The following is a 23,104-nucleotide window of genomic DNA, read 5'->3' as shown; positions in this document are numbered from 1 at the left end:
TCCACAGAACGAAAAGCCAAAGCAACTGCAGAGCAAAAGAAAAAAAAAATCTATATATATATATATTTTGTGCAATACTCGGCTCTCTTCTCCCACCGCCCCCACCACCACCACCATCACCCCTCCTTCCTTCCTTCCTTCCTTCCTACAGCAACCACCCCCGACCCCCCCCAAAAAAAAATCATCCTGCCCTTGCAAAGAGAGAGAGAGAGAGAGAAATAATAATAATAATTCTCTCTCTCCTCCTGAACCAAACCCTCAACTCATTCATTCGCTCGATGGATGTCAGATGCAACCGAGAGCCACTAATGGAAGCCGAGTCGAGCACCGGGTTAAAGAACGGGCTCCGGGAAGGCAAAGAGTCGGTGCCCGGTGTCAGGGACTCTCACGGGAACCACCGGAATCCGTTGATGCAGGAACAGCAGCGAGAGACCTTCACCGTCTCCGCGGCTCCCGAGGACTGCAATAAAACCAAAGCCAACGCCACAGACCCGGACTATTGCAGAAGAATTCTTGTACGAGGTGAGTGCGTTATTTGTTTGGGGGTTTTTTTTGGGGGGGAGGTGGTGGGGTGGGGGGTGAGTGGTTGGTTGGGGGTTTTTTTTGTGCGTGTGTGTGTGTGTGTGTGTGTGTGGCTTTTTTTCTCTCTCTCTCACTCTCTTATATTATTTTTCTTTTCAAATAAACAGCACTGATTTATCTGCAAACGCCTTCCAGCTCAGCTCACTCAGATTGAACTTCCAATTGAGCACTGTTTCTTTTTAACACTCTATTTTTTTTTCAACGCTATTTATTCCTCCCCAACACACACACAATATTGCATTAAATTGTCATTTTTACAACATCTCTAAATAAATGCTGGGAGACGATTAAGGACAAAAAAAAAACCCCCAGCAAGTGATAATAATCCGGAGGGAAACTCACCAGTGTGTCGATTAGTGCAAACTTTTTTTTCTTAGCATTCCTCCGAAACGTGTGTATCGGTGCGTTTATTTACTGTCGATGTGTCCCTTGATTTATTTTATTTTATGGCCCATTTTGCTCACTGATCCGCTCGCAAAAGCGATTCACTACACGAACGAGCGAGCGAGCAGTGTGAAGAATGGGAAATACACCGAAACGAGTCAATCGGGTGATTGCCAACAATAACAAAAAAACGAGGCTTTTTTAAAAAAAAAATTATATAATTATATTCCTCTCTTTCCCCTCAACCCCTCACCCCCCAAAAAAAATTATTGTCTATTTCCTCTTCTTCAGACTCAGCAAATTCTGTAATTCTCAGTGAAATGAAAGGTTCCTGTTTCCTGATTCAGGGAATTCTCATTCTGTAGTTAAAGCGATCGGTTGTAGGTTTGAACATAAGATGTTTTGCAACTGTGTGTGTGTGTGTGTCTGTCTCTGTCTGAGTGCAAATATCTCCCGCACGCCAACCTTTTCATTGAATTAAGTTGCTTCCAACGGAAGAAAAAGTTGCAGCTTTGACGTTTTGCCATTTTACCTTTTATATTTTTTTCTCTAAAAAAAAATAGCCTGTTACCCAGGCAAGGAAATTGCACTTAAAAACCCCGACAGAACTGATACAGCGGTCAACGTCTCGATGGTTTTTGTTTTCTTTTACTCTTGTTGTTTTATTGGTATCGTAAAATCGATGTGATGACTTGTATGGATACTGTACTAATTTGCGCATCTATCTATCTATACAATGACAATATATTCGCTGGTCAGTGCGATAAAATAAACTGCACAATTCACAACAAAGGAAAACACCAAACGTATATGATGTGCACTGAAAGGGGAGGTGGGGGGGGGGGCGATTGGTACAAACTCGGTGCTTGGCAGATAGCAACATATTTTGGAGCATTTCAGGTCACACTTGTTTTTTTTTTAAAAAAAACTTGCGACCAACTGGGGTTATAAAACTAACACATTACTGAAAGCGACTGAGGCGTGTGCTGTTAGCGAGGTGAGGGGTCATCGCGTTGTATTTTATTTTAAACCAAGACCCTTCTGTCTGGAGTGCTGTAAAGAGGCGCATCAATTGCCTTCTTCTCACAGTCTTAATTTTAGGAATTCTGTCCGGGATATGTTTTGCTGAAGCCCCACGTCTGTCGGCTGTTGGAATCGTAAACGCAATAATCCATAATAATCGCAAATATAAATACCCACCGCATTGCTTTTCAGTAATTAGGTCTGATTCACTCGCGTTAATTTCTGAGATTGCACTACACCCCAACTTGATGTTAACCCAACTCACTGGGAAGCGAACGTGGGAATAGAAGTTATTGGAGAAATAAGATTTCCCTACATCAGCCATTTCATAGCGAGCAATTCTAATTCTCCCCCCCCACCACCACCCCCAAAGTTTAGTTTGTGTCTGGAGTAGTTTTCATTCACAGTCTTGTTTTTTTTTAAAAAAACACCTTTTTTAACTGGATGTTTTCTCTTGTTTAATTTCTTCTGAAACGTGTTATCTCATTGCACATCTTCCCGGCTTTGCTTATGTGTGCGGCTTGTGGATTTATATTCATTCATTCATTCGGTCGAGAGAGAGAGAGAGAGAGAGAGAGAGAGAGACTGTGTATTTCATAAATAAAGTTAATTGAAATAGGTGTGAGTTTTTTTGTTGTTGTTGTTGATGATGTGTGGTTTCCAGGTGATTGATAAAACAAGTGAGTTGATTTTTTTTTAATAAAAAAACAACGCGGAGGGGGAAGAGAAGGAGTAATTTGGTCTCATTTAACGTTTGGTCATTGAAAGGGAATAAAAGTCGTCGTCACGTCAACATGTATAATACAGTCAAGTAATACGTGGTGCAAAAAATGATGGTTAATCCCTCTGTGGCCGATTGACCCTCACGAGGAACGTCAGGTCCAAACAGAAGATGCAACGTTAAAAAAAATGCCACGATTCTGGATAAAACTGAAGACGTTTGCCAATTGCAGTTTTAAGCAGAAATTTGCCTTGAAAGTCCAAGCATTTTTTTTTTGTGTTGTCGTTGCCTTTCATTTGCCCTCAAATTCTCAAAGCACCCTTGGGCAATGCAATCCTGGTTTCAAGGCAGTTTTCCTCCCACCCGCCCCAAGAGCAAATAGAGCAGGTTTCACGTTCAATTTATTTTCTTTTGAATCAGATCGTGGGCGCTCATCATCTTAGATTGGGTGTCAAACATTGTCTTTAAGGTTTGAAACTGAAAGCTTTTTTTTTCTCTCGTACTGGACTTCAAAAAAAAAGTATTAAACGAGACCGAAACACGAAATGAATAATAAATGATGCTTTTAGGGAGAGCAACATTCAGCTTGGTTATCATTTGGCCTCGATAGGGGGAGGGTTTGAGTTAAAAGATAATTTTTTGACATTTTACTGGACAAGCGATGACACTTTGATTGTCGTAAAAGTAGTACTGATTCGGTTATGTTTTATATAAATAGAAATTAGGAAATCTAACTGAACACACTGGTCAAATAGAACCCAGGAAGAGTGCTGATTAATGTTGACTATCAGACAAAATTGGAATCTAGAAAAAAAAACCGAATATTTCGAAAATATTTACTAGTTTCCCCCCTCGCCCCAATATTCCCAGTGTTGCTGCATGCAATCAGGTTGGCTGTGATGTGTTTCTGAGTGTGTCGTGGTTGCAAGTCCATTAAAACCTTACTGGTCGTCAACTAATTTCACACAGCGGGTCTTTAGACACACATCCCGTGTTATTTCATGATATAATGCCTTGTGGATTTAATCCGCAAATGGTAAAATCAACCAACTGCTGTACCCGTGCAGTTGGATTGCATTGGCTGCGTCTATTGACCACTGAATGTTTGGGTGGTTTAGTTGTGTGGATGCTCTGGGGTCCCCAAGCCTTGGCTCTTGCCCACCTGCGCCTCATACTTTCCGGAATTAGGTACCCACAAGGCATCCCCTCCAGGGAGAGAGTGTGCACACCATCCCAACAATCTGCCTCTGGCATTTCCAAGTGCAGGAGAGATGTGTCAAATTCTCAATTTGGTTGGGATACTCTTAAGCACAATGATGGATTTCCGCAAGTGTCAGACACACACACACTGACCGGACTGACCCTCCCCCATTTCTTCCCCCCACCCCCCCAAAAAAAAAGTTGCATGGATACAAAGTAACTGGACAACTGTATTTGACCCCGCAGATGCCAAGGGATCCATACGAGAAATCATTCTACCCAAAGGGTTGGATTTGGATCGACCCAAACGCACTAGAACATCTTTCACAGCTGAGCAGCTATATCGATTGGAAATGGAGTTCCAACGCTGTCAATACGTGGTGGGACGTGAGAGGACAGAGTTAGCTCGACAGCTCAACTTGTCGGAAACTCAGGTAGATATATGTTCAGTGTGTGTGTGTGTATATATATATATATGCAAGGTCATTTCTGAGGTCCTGGTACCTGCTGTCCACCACTTGTTCATCTGCCCTTTAAATGTCCCCATAATGCGTACTTAGTTCGGCACTTTTTGTGAATCTGACTTTCTTTTAATTAAAAAAAATTTAAAAGGTTTTTTTTTATTTCATAAAATGTTCCGCACACACTTCTCTGTGTGTGTGTGTGTGTGTGTGTTGGTATTGCAAGGTTTGTGGAGGATTGGGTAGATACACAGCTAAACGATGGATCAAACCGACAGCACCTGAACGGTTACGCTGGGTTAACGATGAGAGGGGAGGAGGTGGGGGGGGGGGGGGAGAAAGTGGGGAGTTGACCCCCCAAAAGAGGTTTGGATCCTGACCAAAGTTCACACCCAAATAGATCATCCCATGTGCTATTTGATCTGCCATTTCTTCACTTATTGGACTTCCTATTTGATTTTAAATTCCATTTTCCTTTCTTGTTTTAATCTCTCGTATCAACAGAGACTGTCTGGGCTAATGGGAATAGATTGGACACTTTTACGCCGCCTCTAATGAATGAATGAAAGCGCATGAATTTCTAGGGGGAGGGGAGCATTCAGTCTTCCAACTGCAATGCCCCCCTGAGCATCGATAAAGATTATTTGTTGTATATTGAAGAAAAAAAGGAGAAACAACTGGAAGGTGTTGGCACTTTTCCCTGCCGCTGTCTCCCATTTAATGGTGAAAATGTGATGGTTATAGTCCCAATATTTAGGATTTTACCGTTTCACCCCAAGTCCCTTTCTACAACACGTTTGTAGGGTTGTGTCGTGAATTGGGTATTAATATTACACCCAATGCAACGTCACGTTGATGTTCAATAGTTCCAAAGTTGTATAATTAAGTGGAAGAGCGAAATGTCCTTCAAGAAAGATGGTCAATCAGTGATATAGAAATATAACATTGGACTTTTTTTTAAAAAGAAGTTGTATTTTTTTATTAAATTCCTGCAAAAAAATCATTCTGGTTCTTTAGGCTTCTTTTTTTTAACGATAGGCCAGATGGTACTATCAGTAAAACCACAATATTTTTGCAACGCTTTGTCATGAGTGTCGTTTTAATAACGTGCAGCGCCAGAAAAAAACCTTTAATTTCCTGAGTAAAATATCTAACGTTGGCAGCAGCTCTCTTGACCATTTCTGCACTTTAATATTTCAAGAATTATGACTGAAAGAGACAATATCCTGGTGGAAAACAAGATTTCCCCACGAAGCTAACGTGATTGATAATTGTGTGTCTATTGCATACATTTCTTGTGTATGTAATAGATATACGCCATAGACATAGAGAGAGAGAGAGGCCTTATATTTTAACATCAGCGTTTTCTTCGTGTTTGTATTTACATTTTTGGTGACTGGCATCAGCTCGAACCTGCAGATTAAGTAAAAACAGTGCGTTTTGGGGGATTGAAAAATCTATTGGGTTGTAATATTCACCTTTCGAGCGATTTGCCCAAAGCGCAGTGAACTCTTCAATCATTGAAGAATGTTTTGTTTCGTTTTGCGAGGTTAATTGTGGGGGGGGAGGGGGGGAGTTTGTTTCCCTCCCCCCAAAAAGTTCAGTAATTCTATTTATCCTGCAGAGCAATAAATCCTGAAATAGGTGTAAATGGTATAAATAGATGCAAATGATATAAATAGGTATAAATGGTGTAAATAGGTACAAATGGTATAAATGTTACATAAATAGGTATACAAATGGTATAAATAGGTATACAAATGGTATACATAGGTATACAAATGGTATACATAAATAAGTACAAATGGTATAAATAGGTACATAAATAAGTACAAATGGTATAAATAGGTATACAAATGGTATAAATAAGTACAAATGGTAAATGGTGTAAATGGTACAAGTGGTAAATGATACAAATGGTGAATAGTATAAATGGTACAAATGGTAAAAAAAAATGTTATTACTGGGTGCAAATTGTATACGTGGGTACAAATGAATGGCATGTACTGACGCGGTGTTACTAAAAAAAAAAACCCCACAGGTGAAAGTCTGGTTTCAAAACCGACGCACGAAGCAAAAGAAAGACCAGGGGAAGGATTCCGATGTGCGATCGACGGCCTCGGAGACGGCGGCGACCTGCAGTGTGTTGCGGCTGTTGGAGCAAGGAAGGCTGCTCTCTCCCCCGGGGCTGTCGGGACTCCTACCCTGCGCCCCCAACAACCTGGGCTCGGCCCTGCGCGGCCCCGTGGTGGGCATCGGGACCACCCTGAGCGCCTCGTCACTCACAGTGGGAACCCCGACTGTAACCAGCTCCCACCCCGCACACAACGTCTTCAGTCTACCCGTCCCCTCCCTGCTGGGGAGCGTGGCCAACAGGCTCTCGTCGCCTCTGACGGTGACGGGGCCATTGACAGGGAACTTGCAGGAGCTCTCGGCTCGATACCTGAGCTCTTCCGCTTTCGAGCCCTATTCCAGGAACAGCAAAAGGGAAGGGATGGACAAGAAACTCATGGACTGATGGTCATTGTCGTGAGATCTTCATCTTCTCTCGGTTGACTCACCTAAGCTGGATTTTCACACCCACAAAAAAGAAATATATATATATATGTGTAGTTGGAAACCTCCAAACCTGCATAACGTTGGTTGGTTGGTTGGTTGTAAGCTGAATAAATTCAAAGCAAAAAATGCATGTTAATGTTAGCCAGAGAAACGTTTCTGATCCCCAACATGCCAAGTTCAAGCCAATTTACCCCTCCTCAAAAAAAAAAAAAATGGGGGCCTGGCAGTGATGTGTTTGGTTGTGAGTAAAGGGACACAAGCAATAAAACCCAGCAATACAGGATGGGTGATGTTGTCGCGTCAAATACATGGACTGTTATCATCGCTAACAACACAGTTACATGCGTAAAGCGCCTTTCACGTCGGGAGGACATCCACAATACACCTAAAACTAAGTAAGACAGAGCTTACCACAAGTTAAGTGAGGTCATAAACTTCGAGGGTAACCTTCCCCCCCCCCCCCTCCCCAGGAAAGGTGGACCTTTAGATCCCTGTTGTATTTTTCAATCACAGCTTAGGTAAGTCAACGAAACGATAGACACTTGGAATAAAGTTCGGGTTCCCACCACCACCACCACAACAACAACAACAACACAGGGTATTTCATGTTGATTGTGCCTAACCTAACCCTGTTATAAATGTCATGGACGAAAGTTGCTCAGTGTCTGGTATTTTATTGTATAAAATGTGTATATTTTAAACATGTGCCACCAAATTCTAAATAACAAGGTGGGGGGGTGGGGGGGGGGGGGGGGGGGGGACCCTTTGAAAGTGCGCTGTTTGTTCTGATGTACAGCTTTTATTCTAGTATAAATACTTGAAAAGAGGTTAAAAAGAAACCTGAAACCGTATTTTATTGTAAATTATTGATTAACGTCCGTAATTAATTAATAGATTAATGGTTTATGGAAAGGCGGTGATTGTATTTAATAGAAATCGATTGAAGAGTCCTTACTACTAACTTTCTCTGTAACTCTGTCGTCTGTTCTCTTTTTGTACGTGGTGAAAGTGGAAAATATATGTGAGCCCAAAATGTTAAACGGCTGTGTTTTTTTTAAAAAAAATCCGTATCTATTCTTTAATTCGGATTTTAAGTATCCTTTTCCAGTGAATCGTGAGCTTTCACACGTCCTGACATTAATACATCAAATATACAGTGAGTGTGTGAGCGAATAGACCAGAGACACAGACCTGAGCTGTGTGTGTGTGTGTGTGTGTGTGTGTTCCAGGGGATGAACCCATCAGGATGATTAATTATATTATTCCGTTGATCATTTGCATAATTTCCACCGTAATTTAAATCCGTGTTTAATTATTTTTCTTAAAAAAAGTACCAATTCATTTAGTGTACATTTGGTTCATTGCTCCGAACTGCAGGATGGAAATTACTGTCTTATTTTATTGCCCCATGATTGAACTAATGGGTAGAATGGTTGTGTTTGAAGACTGGAATGTGGGAATATTGCCACATAATCATCCGTGCAATTCAATATTTACTTCAAAGTAAAAATAAGAAAGATGTGAGTGCAAACTGCTATGTATGAATGTTCTCTTGAAATGTGGTAATAGTATAATAATAATAATAATAATAATAATACTAGTATCCTTGCATTTGATACAGCGCCTTTTCACGTCGTGGAGACGTCTCAGAGCGCTTCACGGAATAAAGTGAATTGACTGTATATTTTGTAGGCGAAACCCGGCAGCCAATTCACCTGTTCGAGTCATCATTCGGGGGGGGGAGAGAGAGAGAGAGAGAGAAAAAAAAACAGTCGTGGATTGAGTGAACAAATTATCTTTTTTTTTTGGAATGAGCAATATACAGCCACGATCGTCTTTGCAATACTCAGGCAGTCTCGTAGTACTTAAGTGGCTTTCCGTAATTCTGTACAATTACAATAATAGTTTGCAATATCAATTTTGTAAAAAGGCGGTGAGTTTTTTTGCAGTTGCCTTTGATTAGCATCAAAATCTGCCATAAGATTCCCAGGGAAAGTCGCTGCTACTAACGACATGACGTTTACTTTTGCCACCGTGACATTTAAGGCGAAGCATTTATAAAGGGATCCGGAAAAAGCAAATAAGAATTTTTTTTATGCATAAACGGCTTGTGTCCCAGGGCTATTTTTTCTCCCCCCCCCCCCCCCAATGAGTATCATCCACATCTCTGTCAAGTCGACGTAAAGTGCACGCACTTAAACCATCCTGTGAGCAAATTCAGTGACTTTAGAGGCAAAACGAGGGCTCTCGAATTGACTACGAGAATAGTGAGAATTGTTGCCCAGTCACCACCACCGCCTTCACAGTTACAGACGTTTACACTGAGCATCAGTGGTTTCATCTGATGTACGTGTGTGTCTGTTGTATGTATGTAAGTGCGACACAGCAACCTTTAAAGCTACACCTTCACAGCTGCTGCTATCCAAACCATGCACGAATGATTTAGTTAAAAAAAATAATAATGCATTAAAAAAAAATATTCGACCACCTGTTAAATTTTCCACTCATTTCACGGGAGATTTCCCATTCGCTCTTTCTCTCTCTCTCTCTCTCTCTCTTTCGTCAACTCTTCTAAAATAGCATCAGATTGAAAGGATCCTGGTGATTGCATTTGTGTGTGTGTGTGGGGGGGGGGGGGGGTTGGTGGTGAGTGGGTGGGGGGGGGGGTCTAATTTAAAAAAAACCCCGCAGTTATTACCTTTAAGACACACAGTCACTCCACTCCACACGAAATGTTTTTGAAAGCGTCCTCTCGATGTGGAAGGCGCTATAATGAAATGCGAGGTGTCATTTTCTTTTAGTCGTTAATATCACACGAGCTGCAGATCAAGCAAATAGCGCGTCAAAGCGCTGCAGAAGAAGAGAGCACAGAAAGGTTTTGCTTTACTTCAGGAAAACGAATTAAAGGAGCAAACAATACACGAAACTGCATTGCAGTTAAGCCATAGGTTCTTCCTCGCTCCCATCTCTGTCCTGGGCTCAGCACCTGCTTTCTGGATGACTGTGGCAAAGAGTGACACAGAGTGTTTTTGTTTTATTTTAAATTTTGAATGAATTGGAGCACAATTTCAGTGTGAGGAAGAACGACTTGTGCAGTCGTGGGTGATGGGAGTGTATGGCGTTGTCGAGCTATTTGCCAGAGGTGAGTCGTGTCCCAATCTCCCTATGTCTCACTTGGTTTCAAATTCAGATTTTTTTTTAATATTTGTATCGACTTCGCTCACTTTTTTTTTTTGGGTCGCTTTCACTCGAAAGGATGATTAATGTGTTACTGTGAACCGCAGATCTGGGCATCGCCCCACATTGTATTGATTGTACAGATTGATTCTCAATTTTTTTTTCTTTCTCTCTCTCTCTCTCGTTTTTTTTTAATCGTTTCATTTCAAACTTGTCCCAGATTTTACTGATTGGTGGCAAATTTGGGTGGGAAGACGCGAAACTGAAACTTCTCGACGTATTTCATAGTGACGTTCACCAGGAAAAGAAAAGAAAATAGCCACCGATCGAATAATTCATAAATCACATCGTAACTTATTTCCAGCCTTGACTTGATGTCCAGTCAATTGCTCTCAACGTTAACGTTAATACATGTCCTATCCTGCAGTTCAATCGATTTAATTAGTCCATCCGTGATCTGATTGACTCCAAATGTAGTTGACCTGTTTCAAAGATTCATTGCAGTAAACCAGTGATTAAATCCGTAACGAATGTCTCCCCCACCCCACCCCCCACCCCACCCCCCCAACACCCCCCAACAAAAAGTTGAAGGTTTCCATGACATGAATTAAACTCAGAGTGTGTTTACTGATTTTCTTTCTCTCACTTGGATCCCTGTGTTCAAAGCTATTGACGATCCTCTCCTTTCTTTTTTTTGTGTGTGTGTGTGTGTGTGTGTAAAAAAAAATCACTTACTTTTCCAAAACTATTTATCAAAATGTGATGAAAAGCAACTGAAAAGGGCATTGTGAACATTTTTATATCTCGTTTCCAATTTAGCTCAGGTGACTTGCCTTGGTGTGTAGCAGATGCTTTGGAATTTCTACCCACAAAATATTGACTTATTTAAGAAATAATTTGGAGTAGGACTTGCATTCTGGGCTCTTCAGTCTTTAATCGATAACACCTAATAATAATAATCATATCAACCATAATAAAACATAACCATAATAACCCTTGCATTTGTTGAGCAGCGCCTTCCCACGGTGGGAGGGCGCCTCAAAAGCGCTTCACTGGGTTTGTTGTGAAGTGTAGTGACTGCGTCTTTTGTAGGAGAATGGCAGTGTTACCGAGGATTTTTCCGTTTCACTTTGGCAGTACCGTTACACACGGTGACCGGCGATTTGTATTAGTGATACAGTGAGTTTTTGTTAGCTTCATTTTTTTTTATTGATGGAAATGTTTTGGGGATCAATCGTCCTCACTCGGTGTGGGAAACAGAGCGTTTTTGTGGTATATAAAAACCTTGTTCACCGAGTCGCCGGCAGTTTAGGCTTCATTTTACTTCCCTTCTTACAAAAGTTTCATTGCATCGAAAAAAAAATGCTCTCAGTGACCATTTAAGTGGCATTGTTGTGGTTTTTTTTTGAAAAAAAAGTCAAGTTATGCAATTTCGTTACCGATTAAAATGAATCCACGTGCAAACGAATGTGTAACAGCAATCGTGTCCCAGCAAAGTGACTTGCTCAGAGCTCTAAATATGTGGCTGTTTTTGGAACGAAATAAAATAAAGTTGGCCACAGGGCTTTAGCCTTGGGGTCTGCTTCCCAATGCAGATCTGCTGGAGGGTTTAACACATCGCCTGCTTCCCTCCTGGTCTACACAGTGCGAGCACATCTTCCCAGAAAGAGATTCCTAACTATTATTTTGCTGCAGATGTTTTTCGTGCAATACAATTGCAATGATCCTCGAATTTATAATTTAATAATAATATAAGTGGTTTCCCTTCCCTCCCCTCCACACACACACACACACACACGTTAGAGGACCACGATTTTACAACCAGTTGACAATAAACTTAACATCTACTTTCTAATTAGTGGACCTTTTTTTTAAAGGGGCGATTATATTAATCATTTTCTCTTGCTTCACGAAACCCGAGCCTTGTAACAGGAAGGTCTGCGTTTCTTGAATCCACAGTTGTGAATGCTGTTCAAAATAATTCTACCCTTCAGACATTTTATGATCAAAACGACACCGATGCAATGAGTCAAACTGGAGTTATTTTGAATTCAATGCAATAGGTTTTCACAGAAAGAACCTTCAAAGGGCGTCGCATTTCAACACAGAACGCCAATATTGGAGCAAATGGGCCAATTCGCCTGCAAAATACACAGTCACTACACTTTGCACTGTATCCTGTGAAATGCTTTCAGACGTCCTCCCCAAATAAAAAAAAAGGTGTTGAGTCAAAATGCAAAAAAGAATACAAAAATGCAAGGATTATTATTAATTTTGATAATAATAACCCTTGCATTTGACAAAGCGCCTTTCATGTGGTTGAGATGTGCTTCACAACATATACTGTAAAGTGGATTGACTGTGTATTTTGTGAGTGAAACATGGCAGCCTTTTGCGCACAGCAGTGTCCCACAAACACCCATGAAGTGACTGAACAATTTTATCCGGGGGGTTATGGGCCAGGACACTGGGAGAAATCCAGTTCTCTTTTCGAATAGTGCCATGGGATCTTTCACATCCACCTGAAGTCTCAGCTGAAGGACAGAATATTAAGTTCAATTTCCTTAGGATCTGATTTAATACAGTACAACTCCGGATTTTAGGGTACTTAGAAATAGTTTTCATTTAATTGCTCAGAGAAAATAAGCAATGATACTTGCTCACACCCATCATCACAAGGTTAATCGTCTTTATCAAGCTCGCATGAGACAAAACAGGTGAGTGCCCATTTTAAACCTTTGCTTCCTTATGTTTTCCAAAATGATGACAACTATTTTTAAGGAGTGCGGTATTTTTAAAAAATACGTCTCCGTGATCGTTAATGTGAGAGTTAATATTGGGAATATTGTGAACACTCCAATTTTAAGCACTGAGTTTCAGTATCAAGCACTTCCAGCTCTGATTCTGAGAAAAGATTACTGGACAAAGTTTGTGAATTCCACTTCTCACATTAGCTATCCTTTTAACCGCGCTGGGCGAGATTACTCATCTTGTGTAATATCTTTTGTAAATTCCCAAGGGTTTCAGTAATAAAGGCTGGGGATTTGAATGGTATCTCTATGGAATCATAGAATCATAGAATTATACAGCACAGAAGTAGGCCATTCGGCTCATCGTGTCTGTGCCGGCTCTTTGGAAAGAGCTTCCAAATCAATCACACTCCCCCGCTTTTTCCCCATAGCCCTGCAAACTTGTCCTCCCAAAATAATTATCTACTTCTCTCTTAAAAGTTGTTATCGAATTGGCTTCCACCACACTTTCAGGTAATGCATTCCAGATCCGAACAACTCGCTGTGTGAACAAAAATTCTTCTCCCCTCCCCTCTGCTTCTTTTAACAACTATTTTAAATCGGTGTCCTCGGGTTACCAACCCACCCGCCAGTGGAAATAGTTTCTCCTTGCTCACCCTATCGAATCCCTCATAATTTTGAAAACTTCTATTAAGTCTCCTCTTAACCTTCTCTGCTCCAAGGAGAATAATCCGAGCTTCTTATCCTCTCCTTATAACTGAATTGCCTCATTCCTGGTAAATATCCTTTGCTCCTTCTCCAATGCCTTGACATCCTTCTTAAAGTGTGGTGCCCAGAACTGAACACAGTCTCTCGCTGAGGCCTAACCAGTGTTTTATAAAGGTTCATCATAACTTCCTGACTTTTGTATTCTATGCTCTATTTATAAAGCCTAGTATCCCATATGCTTTTTAACAGCTTTAACTACCTGCCCTGCCAAAATTCAAAGATTTACTGATATGAACCCCCAAATCTCTCTATTCGTTCACCCCATTTAAGATTCTACCATCAGCTTATAGTGCCTCTCCTCATTCTTCCTGACAAAATGCATCACTTCACATTTCTCCACATTAAACTTCATCTGCCACGTGTCTGCCCATTTTACCAATCTGTCAATGTCCCTTTGCAGTCTGCTACTATCCTCTTCACTGTTTACTACTTTTCCTAGCTTGGAAATTGTACCCCATGTACCCAAGTCCAGGTCATTTATATGGATGAAAAACAGCAGTGGTCCCAGTACTGACCCCTGGGGGACACCACTGCACACTTCCCTCCAGTCAGAAAAACAACCATTTACCACCGCTCCCTGCTTTCTGTCTCACAGCCAGTTCTGTATCCGCTGCCACTGTCCCTTCAATACCATGGGCTTCTATTTAGCTTTCAAGTCTCTCATGTGGCACTTTATCAAACACCTTTTGAAAATCTATATAAACTACATCAACTGCACTACCTTCATCCACCCTCTCCGTTACTTCATCAAAAACTATCAGGTTTGTTAGACATGATTTGCCTTTAACAAACCCGTGTTGGCTGTCCTTTATTAACCCATATTTTTCAAAGTGAAAATGCATTCTGTCCCGGTTTATAGTCTCTAGAAGTTTCCCCACTACTGACGTTAGGCTGACTGGCCTGTAGTTCCTGGGTTTATCCTTCTGTCCCTTTTTGTACAGGGGAGTAACATTTCCAACCCTCCAGTTCTCTGCCACCATCCCGGTGACCAAGGGGGCTTGAAAGATTGTGGCCAGAGCCTCCATTATTTCCACCTTTACTTCTCGCAGTAACTTAGGATGCATCCCATCCGGACCAGGTAACTTATCTATCTATAGCATATTCATTCACACCATTATGTATAATGCCCGTAGCATTGCTTCTTTGATTGAAGAGGAAGGTAATAGGTATTAACTGATTGGTGTCAGCTCTCTGTGTGTAGTATGAATTTCAAATTAAGCTTAAACTTTCATGCTTTCGATCATCATTCCTCTCTCCATCCCTCGCAACTCCCATCCCCAGCTTGGGTGGCCATCCAGCATTGGAGAGCAATTTGAGATGTGCTCCTAACATCAAAGGTGCTATCTAAATGTAAATTGTATTGCATTGTAAATTTGCTTGGCTCCAGATAATCTATTTCACTGATCTTGAACTATAGCAGTTCCATAACCTTCTGTTCGGCTGATACAAACTGCAAATTAAAGTATTGCCGATCGCTTCTCCAGGGTTCGGGTTTGATTAGTTGAGTCGCTCACACCAGCTGAAGAGGGACGTTTCATTCCACTCATTTTCAACTCAGATTTCTTTGTGGGCACTTGAACAGAGCAAACATGTCTTTTGAAAGCTCAGAACTTGTCAGCGCCCTATTTATGTGGCGATCAGATTTAACATTTCAGTTAACTGACACTGAGGATATCTTTATCACACTCTGAAAATGCTGTGTAATCAAAGTTACTAATTGGACTAGCATCAGTATTCAGTGACTGACTGTAGGTGCTGCAGTGATTTTAGTTTAGGGTGAAACATTAGGCAAGCTTCTTTACTCCACACACCTCTGTTTACCTAGCAGTAGTAGGAACTCGGTTGTTAGTTGATTGGCGGATTGTTTTCTGGGGCTAATAATCCCTTCAGAATTTAAAATATGTGGTCACTCAATCCACGACTGTTTGTGGGACTCTGCTGTGTGCAATCACCTAACACGTTTTGCCCGCAAAATATACAGTCAATTCACTTTACAGTATATTATGTGAAGTGTTTTGAAACATCTCAAAGACTTGATAAAGCGTTACGCGAAATGCAAGGATTATTATTATTCCAAAAAAACTGCTGTTATGCATTATCAAGAAGATACAAGTCTTTTTCACATAAATCAGGTTCCTAGTTTCAGTCACTTCAATATCTTCAAGAAGACACCATGAGTTCTGATTTTCATCTACATTTTTAAGACCATACCTTAGATTTAAAATGGAATACAGACTCTGAGCCACTTATAACCTTGCACACCGTCTGGTATTATAACTGCAGCCACCATGTTACATTTTTAAACGGTTACCTTATGCATATTAAACTTCAAATGAATCGTTAAAGAAGCTGTTGGATGTTAAATATCCTACAACACTATTTGGAACAGAAGATAAAGGGTGTCAGGGTTGACAATCCCCCAGATAAAACTGGTCATTCCTTGAGGCTGTTTGTGGCACCTTGTTCTGCACAAATGGCTGCCACATTTATTTATAGTGACTGCACTTTACACACGTTTTGGGACATTTTGACATCATAGCCTAAATCAAATGCAAGGATTAATATACACGGCTCTGATTTTTAGTTCCTAAATGCAGTGCCTTGTTCTTAGTTGTATTGAACATTGTTTGCCCCTTAGCCCATGTGCATATTCTTTCCAGTTCTCTTTGTAAAAGTATTGCTGCATCCTCTGCCCACCCTGGTGTCCTCTGCAAACTTAACTATCTTGTGTTCTGTTTGTGAAACCAGGTTATTACCTTGGCACTTCCTCCCGACGTGAAGGCACTATACAAATATAATTTTGTTGTTGTTAATATTTTATAAAGAACAGTAGAAGTCCCTGTTCAGGCTCCCTGAGTACCACAAATGATTGGCACTCCAAGAATCTTCTTGAATGAAGGGACTGTGATATAAAATCACGTTATTATTGTTACTTTTCACTTAGCTTTCCTAATAACCACTCCCTGTCTCTTTCCCTTCAGCCACTTTTGAATCCATGTCTGCAATTTGTCCATGACACCCAGTAACATTAGTATGTGAAGAAAGTAATACATTGTCAAACACCTTTTGGAAGTCCAGGTAAACTATGTCATATGGCCTCCCATAGTCAAGCATGACTTTGTACATGTATAACTGCGTTGAGATTGCCTTAATGAGGCCTGACCCAAGCTACTTGACGGTCACTACACTTGGCAATAGTTGCTGGAAAGCGTGTTTAGATATTTTGGTATCATAGGTGTGATTACAAATCCAGGTTCTCAGATTAGTGTAACTGCAGATGGTGCAACCATGAACTTTTTAAACTTACCCCAGTAGTACATTTAGACGCGGTTCATCAGAAATGACAGTAGCCTGTTTGTTAAATACATCAATTGCCTAAGTGCTTTATTAGCAGTTATCTTGATTTCAAAGATAAACTAAAAAATAATAATATCTTTGCATTTGATGCAAAGTGCCCTTCACATCTGAAGGATGTCTCAAAGTGCTTCACAGGATTTCCTGTAAAGTGTAGTGACTGTGTAGGTGAAACGATGACTCATTCAGATAGCAAATCAGATTCTGAGTGACTCTGGAGTCAACCATATGATTCCAGAGCCCAGTGCGGGAGGTGTACATAAGAATTAATGTCAGCAAGTTACAATACAATCCTTTGTGTGATGGAGTAGCTTTGCTCCTGCTGCACTGACTTACTTGCTAGATGACCACATTGGATCAATGGAATGCTTGCCTCACTCCATAGTCATAGTCTTTAGTGTTGTCAAATTATAATCTGCCACTTACATGAAGCACTTCATATAAGGGGGGAAGGGCTGATATTTTCTACGATGCTCCACTCCACAAATACCTCATATTAACTGACTATATAAAACTATCTATTGAAAGGATGTGTTTACCCTCCCAATGAAGTAATCCCCTTCAAGTCCAATGCTTCAAAATTATTTGATTTTTTCTTTCCCTGTTGGTCTGATTTTGTGCCAGAAATAGCTGTCTGCTGCAACTATCAGCACACTCCAAGTTCTTGTTGTGCAGGAGAATTCACGTACAGAAGTTTACCAATTATGAATAATAGACCAATGACTCATTGTGTAGCAATAGACTTCTATACATCTGGAAGACGTGATAGGGCGCTATATCAAGTGCAATATATATCATTGTTATTATTCCACCCAGTTTGTAAAAGGCTAGTTTTGTCGTAAAATGTAACATTTTGGGTTAATCTTAAACTTAATCTTAATTTGGAAGCTGGGTTTCTGAACTTTGTCAACAGAAACCAGGTTCCAAATCAAGACTGAATTTAAAATGTTTTCACAATTAGAAGTGACCTTAAATATTATGTATCAGTCCGGCTCAGTTGGTAGCACTTTAGCCTCTGAGGCAGAAGGTTGTGGGTTCAAGCCTGATAGCTACAGTGGATTCTGCTTCAATCCCTCTTCTAGGTAGGCCATTCCTGATAACCCTGAGCCTTTCTAGGCATACTCTTTATTCCCACATGTATCTGAGCGCTCCGAGATTCTACCTGCCTGAAGGGCACTGTTGATGTTGTTGCAAAATCCACTCTCTTGTTCAAAGTCCGTGTTAAGACCTACATCTTTGACCATGCTTTTGATCATTTCTCCTCTCCTCACTCCTCCTCAGCTCTTATCCTCAGCTCGGGTGCCAAACCAGGATTCGGCCCATCGAGTCTGTGCTGGCTCTTTGACAGAGCAAGTCACTTTCATTAACTCCTCCTAATATGAAAGACTCTATATGAACGTAAATTTGTATGGAATTGTAAAGTAGTTCTCTATCTGTCAGAGGGAGATGAGATTAAAGTAGTTGCACAATCTCAAATTTCTGAATGAACACTAATGAACCTTTTCCATTGAAGGGAGATAATATTCATTTGGTTTCAGCTAAAAAATGAAGGGCCTTTAGACTAAACAACTGACAAATGTTAGATCAATAGTCAGATCCCTGAGCCTCATTGCTTGGTCTTAAGATTTGTAAACTTCCTGCAAGGTTTTATTACTTTTCACATTGAATCTGATTTAAAGCGCTCTGAGATGCTGTCCGACATGGAGGGTGCTATATAAATCCAAGTTGTTGTTGTTGTTGATCTTTACATCTCTAAACATCCTCTGAAATGAGTATAATTGGAATACTTGTATCTACCTCGATTTCTATTAGTTGACCATTGTATTTAACTGTTACTTGAATCTTGACCTCATCTGTGAAATTTGAAATGAAATTGACTTAATATGGTGGCAGACTTCCATCACTGCTGTCACTTTCATTTTCATCTCAATGATAATGTCAAGTCTATAAATTGCTTTCAATCCAATCTGTAAAAAGAGTGTTGTTACAGCAACTTCCCCAAACTCAAAAATGACCTTAATTTCCTCATTTTGCCTCTCAGCTATTTCTGCATTCTTTTTTGTTTAAGGTCATTTTGTTTACAGCATGAGAGCAGCGACAGCTACAAGCTAACATTGAATTCGATCTATTGATAATCCGCGAAGAAGGTAATTCAATGTGTTCCATCAAAATAGCCCTTGAAACCACAAATCCATTCCTTGTTTACAACACACACAACTGACCTTGGCTGCCTAGCACCTGCGCCAGTTTTGAAAGTGCTTTGAAGGTGCAAGTTTCTTTGAAGTCAACAAATCCCTTAATAAGATGAAATATTCAATTCCATGAGCTGTTAAAGACATTCATGTACCATTGGTTACATAGAATTATTCCTCCTATTGACCACAGACAATGAAATCCACAGGAGTTATTGAATCCCACACACCTAAGCAATGCTGATGTCAGTACCTTTGTGATTTTAAATTTACCAAAGATGGAATACTTGCATTTGTTATAGTACCTTTGAGATGTCTCAAAGTGATTCGCAATATATAAGTAGATTGACCGTGGGTGAGATGAGGCAGCCAACTGTGCACAGTAGTATCCCACTTACAGTTGTGCACAGCATTATCCCACAAACAGTTGTGGATTGAGTGATTACATTTTTTTTAGGAATTATTACCCCTGGAAAGCAATCTGCCAATCAACTAACAACTGGGTTCCTACTTACTGAAGTTCGTCAACAGAAACAAGGTTCCAAATCAAAGAAGTCATTAGGTAAACGGAGGCGTGTGGAGTAAGGAAAGCTGCCTAAGGTTTTGCGCCACCCGGAAATTGAACCCGGGTTCTCTTGCTTGAGAGGTGAGCGTGCTACAGGACTCCATTTCAAATGGAGATGTCTCAAAGTTCTGTTAAAGATAATAAAATACAGTAATGATCACCACAGCAATTCAAAATCAGATGACTAGTTCCTTCTTAAAACAAATACATCAGACAGACCAAACAGAGTTAATGTGCCATATATTTTTCCTGAAGCAGAAGAGTATAGATATTTCCAAATAAGTGATAGATGAGTGGTAAGCACTGCGCTATATAAATGCAGGTTGTTGTTGTTCTAGATGATTTCCACAGGAATGTGATAGGCATTTAGAAATGTAGCATGGATTACAATGAACTATCTGTATACTTCCCTCTCACTCAAGAGATTCTATCCATATCTTTAGATTGAAGAACTTTGGAGGACTAGAGGCTGTTATTTTAGTGACTGTTCTCTCGTCTTCTTGTCTTGTGAAACTGCTGGTTGTATGCCCAAGCCCTAATGCCTTGGTTTCTGCCAGTACACACCTGTGTTCTCTGGGCATTAATAATACTAATAATAATAATCCTTGTATTTGATATAGCGCTTTTCACGTCGGGAGGACATCCCAAAGCGCTTCACAGAACACACTGTAAAGTGAATTGACTGTATATTTGTGGGCGAACACGGCAGCCAATTGCGCACAGCAATGTCCCACAAACAGTCGTAGATTGAAAATGACCGATTTTTTTTTGTTTTTGTTTTTTTGTTTTGGAGGGATTATTATTAGGCTCTGTGTGGAGTAAGGAAACTTGCCCAAGGTTTCGCCCTCTGCCTGGAATTGAACTCAGGTCTCTCGCTTGCAAAGCGAGTGCTCTAACCACTGAGCTACAGGACTCCACTGTCCATTGACAACAAGGTTGGGCGGTGCAGAACTGGCAAACGGAAACTCAGCTTCTCTGAGTGCTTGGTAGCTGGAACTGTTTTTTTCTTAAACATGCAAAGGATTTCTGTGTGTGTCAGACCATTGGCTGACCAAAAATAAGTTAACTGCCACGTAGTTCTATTTTTGCACTTCAGAAACATTCTTGTGTTTTTTGTGAGAATGCTATATCTTTCCCCCACTTCAAACAATTAAAATCAGAAGGAATAAATCAGGACCACAAAACTTCTGGGTGTTTACCGATAAGTAGGTACACAATGTAGTGCAGTAATTGTTTTCTTTCCCTCCAAGTGAAAGGTATTGGCATTTCTACAGGACTGGTTTCTGTGACAACAAACCCACAGCAAATCACAACCTTGTTTTTAAGGCGTTTCTGAACTTTGTTCAATTCTCCCTTCTAGCTTTTTATTAAATACTTGGGACATAAAGGATGCATTTGCCCTCTTCCAGTCATGCCACTCACTTTCCACCCTGAACAATTTAGCATCTGGGTAGCGCACACCCTTGGCTGGATAGATTACTGCTGGAGTACTGTGCAGCTCTCAAATATGCACCCTGATAATTGCAATAAACCTTAATTATTGTCTTTTATTTAAAACAAGCAAAACTGTCTTGTTTCTTTGGTGGACTTTTTATTTACACGTTAAAGCGCGCTACTTAGACAGATTGGTAAAACTGGTAAAATGGGCAGAAACATGGCAGATGGGGTTTAATGTGGAGAAATGCGAAGTGTTGTATTTTTGTAGGAAGAATGAGGAGAGGCAGTATAAGCTAGATGGTACAATCATAAAGGGGGCAAATGAACAGAGAGACCTGGGGGTCCAAGTAAGCAAATCGCTGAAGGTGCAGGACAGGTGGATAAAGCTGTTCAAAAAGCATACGGAATCCTCGGCTTTATAAATAGAGGCATATAATTCAAAAGTCAGGAGGTATCCTCCCGACGTGAAAGGCGCTCTATAAATGTAATTTTGTTGTTGTTGTTGTTATGTTGAATATTTATAAAATGCTGCTTAGGCCTCAGTTGCGTTCAGTTCTGGGCACCACACTTCAGGAAAGATGTTAGGGCATTGGAGAGGGTGAAAAGGAGGTTTACCATGATGGTACCAGGAATGAAGGACTTTAGTTATGAGGAGAGGTTAGCGAAACTAGGATTATTCTCCACAGAGCAAAGAAGATTAAGAGGGGATTTAATAGAGGTTTTCAAGATCATGAGAGGATTTGATAGGTTGAACCGGGAAAAACTGTTTCCACTGTCATGTGGGTCAGTAACCTGAGCACACCGATTTAAGATAGTTGTTAAAAGAAACAGAGGGGAGGTTAGGGAACATTTTTCACCCAGCGAGTTGTTGGGATCTGGAATGCATTACCTGAAAGGGTAGTGGAAGCTGATTCAATAACAACTTTTAAGAGAGAAGTAGATAGGTATTTGGGGAGGACAAGATTGCAGGGCTATGGAGAGAAAGCGGGCCAAATGCAAGGATTATGATTATTCTCAAAGAGTGAAATGATACCTTCAAAAAATGAATAAATAAAAATAATTGGGTATTTTAATCCATGACTGTTTGTGGGGCACCGCTGTGCGTAATCGGCAGCCGAGTTTCGCCCACAAATATACAGTCAATTTCACTTTACAGTATATTCCGTGAAGCGCTTTGAGACGTCTCGAAGACGTGATACAATGCGATATCAAATGCGAGGATTATTATTATCATTACATCAAACGCACAGATTATTATTCTTATTAATGTATCCAATAAATGGATTATTATTTTTATATCAAATGAAGGATTATTATTATACCAAATGTAAGGGTTATTATTCTTTATTATTATCATCAAATGCGAGGATCATTATTATATCAAATACAAGGATCGTTATTTATTATTATTATTATCAAATGCAAGGATCATTATTTATTATTATTATCATCAAATGCAAGGATCATTATTATATCAAATGCAAGGATTATTATTATTATTATCAAATGCAAGGATCATTATTATATCAAATGCAAGGATTATTATGATATCAAATGCAAGGATTATTATTATCAAATGCAAGGATCATTATTATATCAAATGCAAGGATTATTATTATATCAAATGCAAGGATTATTATTATCAAATGCAAGGATCATTATTATATCAAATGCAAGGATTATTATTATCAAATGCGAGGATCATTATTATATCAAATACAAGGATCATTATTTATTATTATTATTATGAAATGCAAGGATCATTATTTATTATTATTATCATCAAATGCAAGGATTATTATTATTATTATCAAATGCAAGGATCATTATTATATCAAATGCAAGGATTATTATGATATCAAATGCAAGGATTATTATTATCAAATGCAAGAATCATTATTATATCAAATGCAAGGATTATTATTATATCA

General features: G+C 40.0%; 1 protein-coding gene across 1 annotated transcript; it reads left to right on the top strand.

Moving 5' to 3' along the window:
- Positions 1-278: 278 nt before the first annotated feature.
- vax1 (ventral anterior homeobox 1) lies at positions 279-6,889 on the top strand. The gene is made up of 3 exons (XM_007903598.1): positions 279-522; positions 4,157-4,344; positions 6,413-6,889. Exons 1-3 carry the CDS (start codon positions 279-281, stop codon positions 6,887-6,889), a joined length of 909 nt encoding a protein of 302 aa, XP_007901789.1.
- The last annotated feature ends 16,215 nt before the right edge of the window (positions 6,890-23,104 follow it).

Source organism: Callorhinchus milii, unplaced genomic scaffold (assembly GCF_018977255.1).
Source record: "Callorhinchus milii isolate IMCB2004 unplaced genomic scaffold, IMCB_Cmil_1.0 Scaffold7, whole genome shotgun sequence".
Lineage (NCBI taxonomy): Eukaryota > Metazoa > Chordata > Chondrichthyes > Chimaeriformes > Callorhinchidae > Callorhinchus > Callorhinchus milii.
This window is presented reverse-complemented; position numbering and strand designations above follow the sequence as displayed.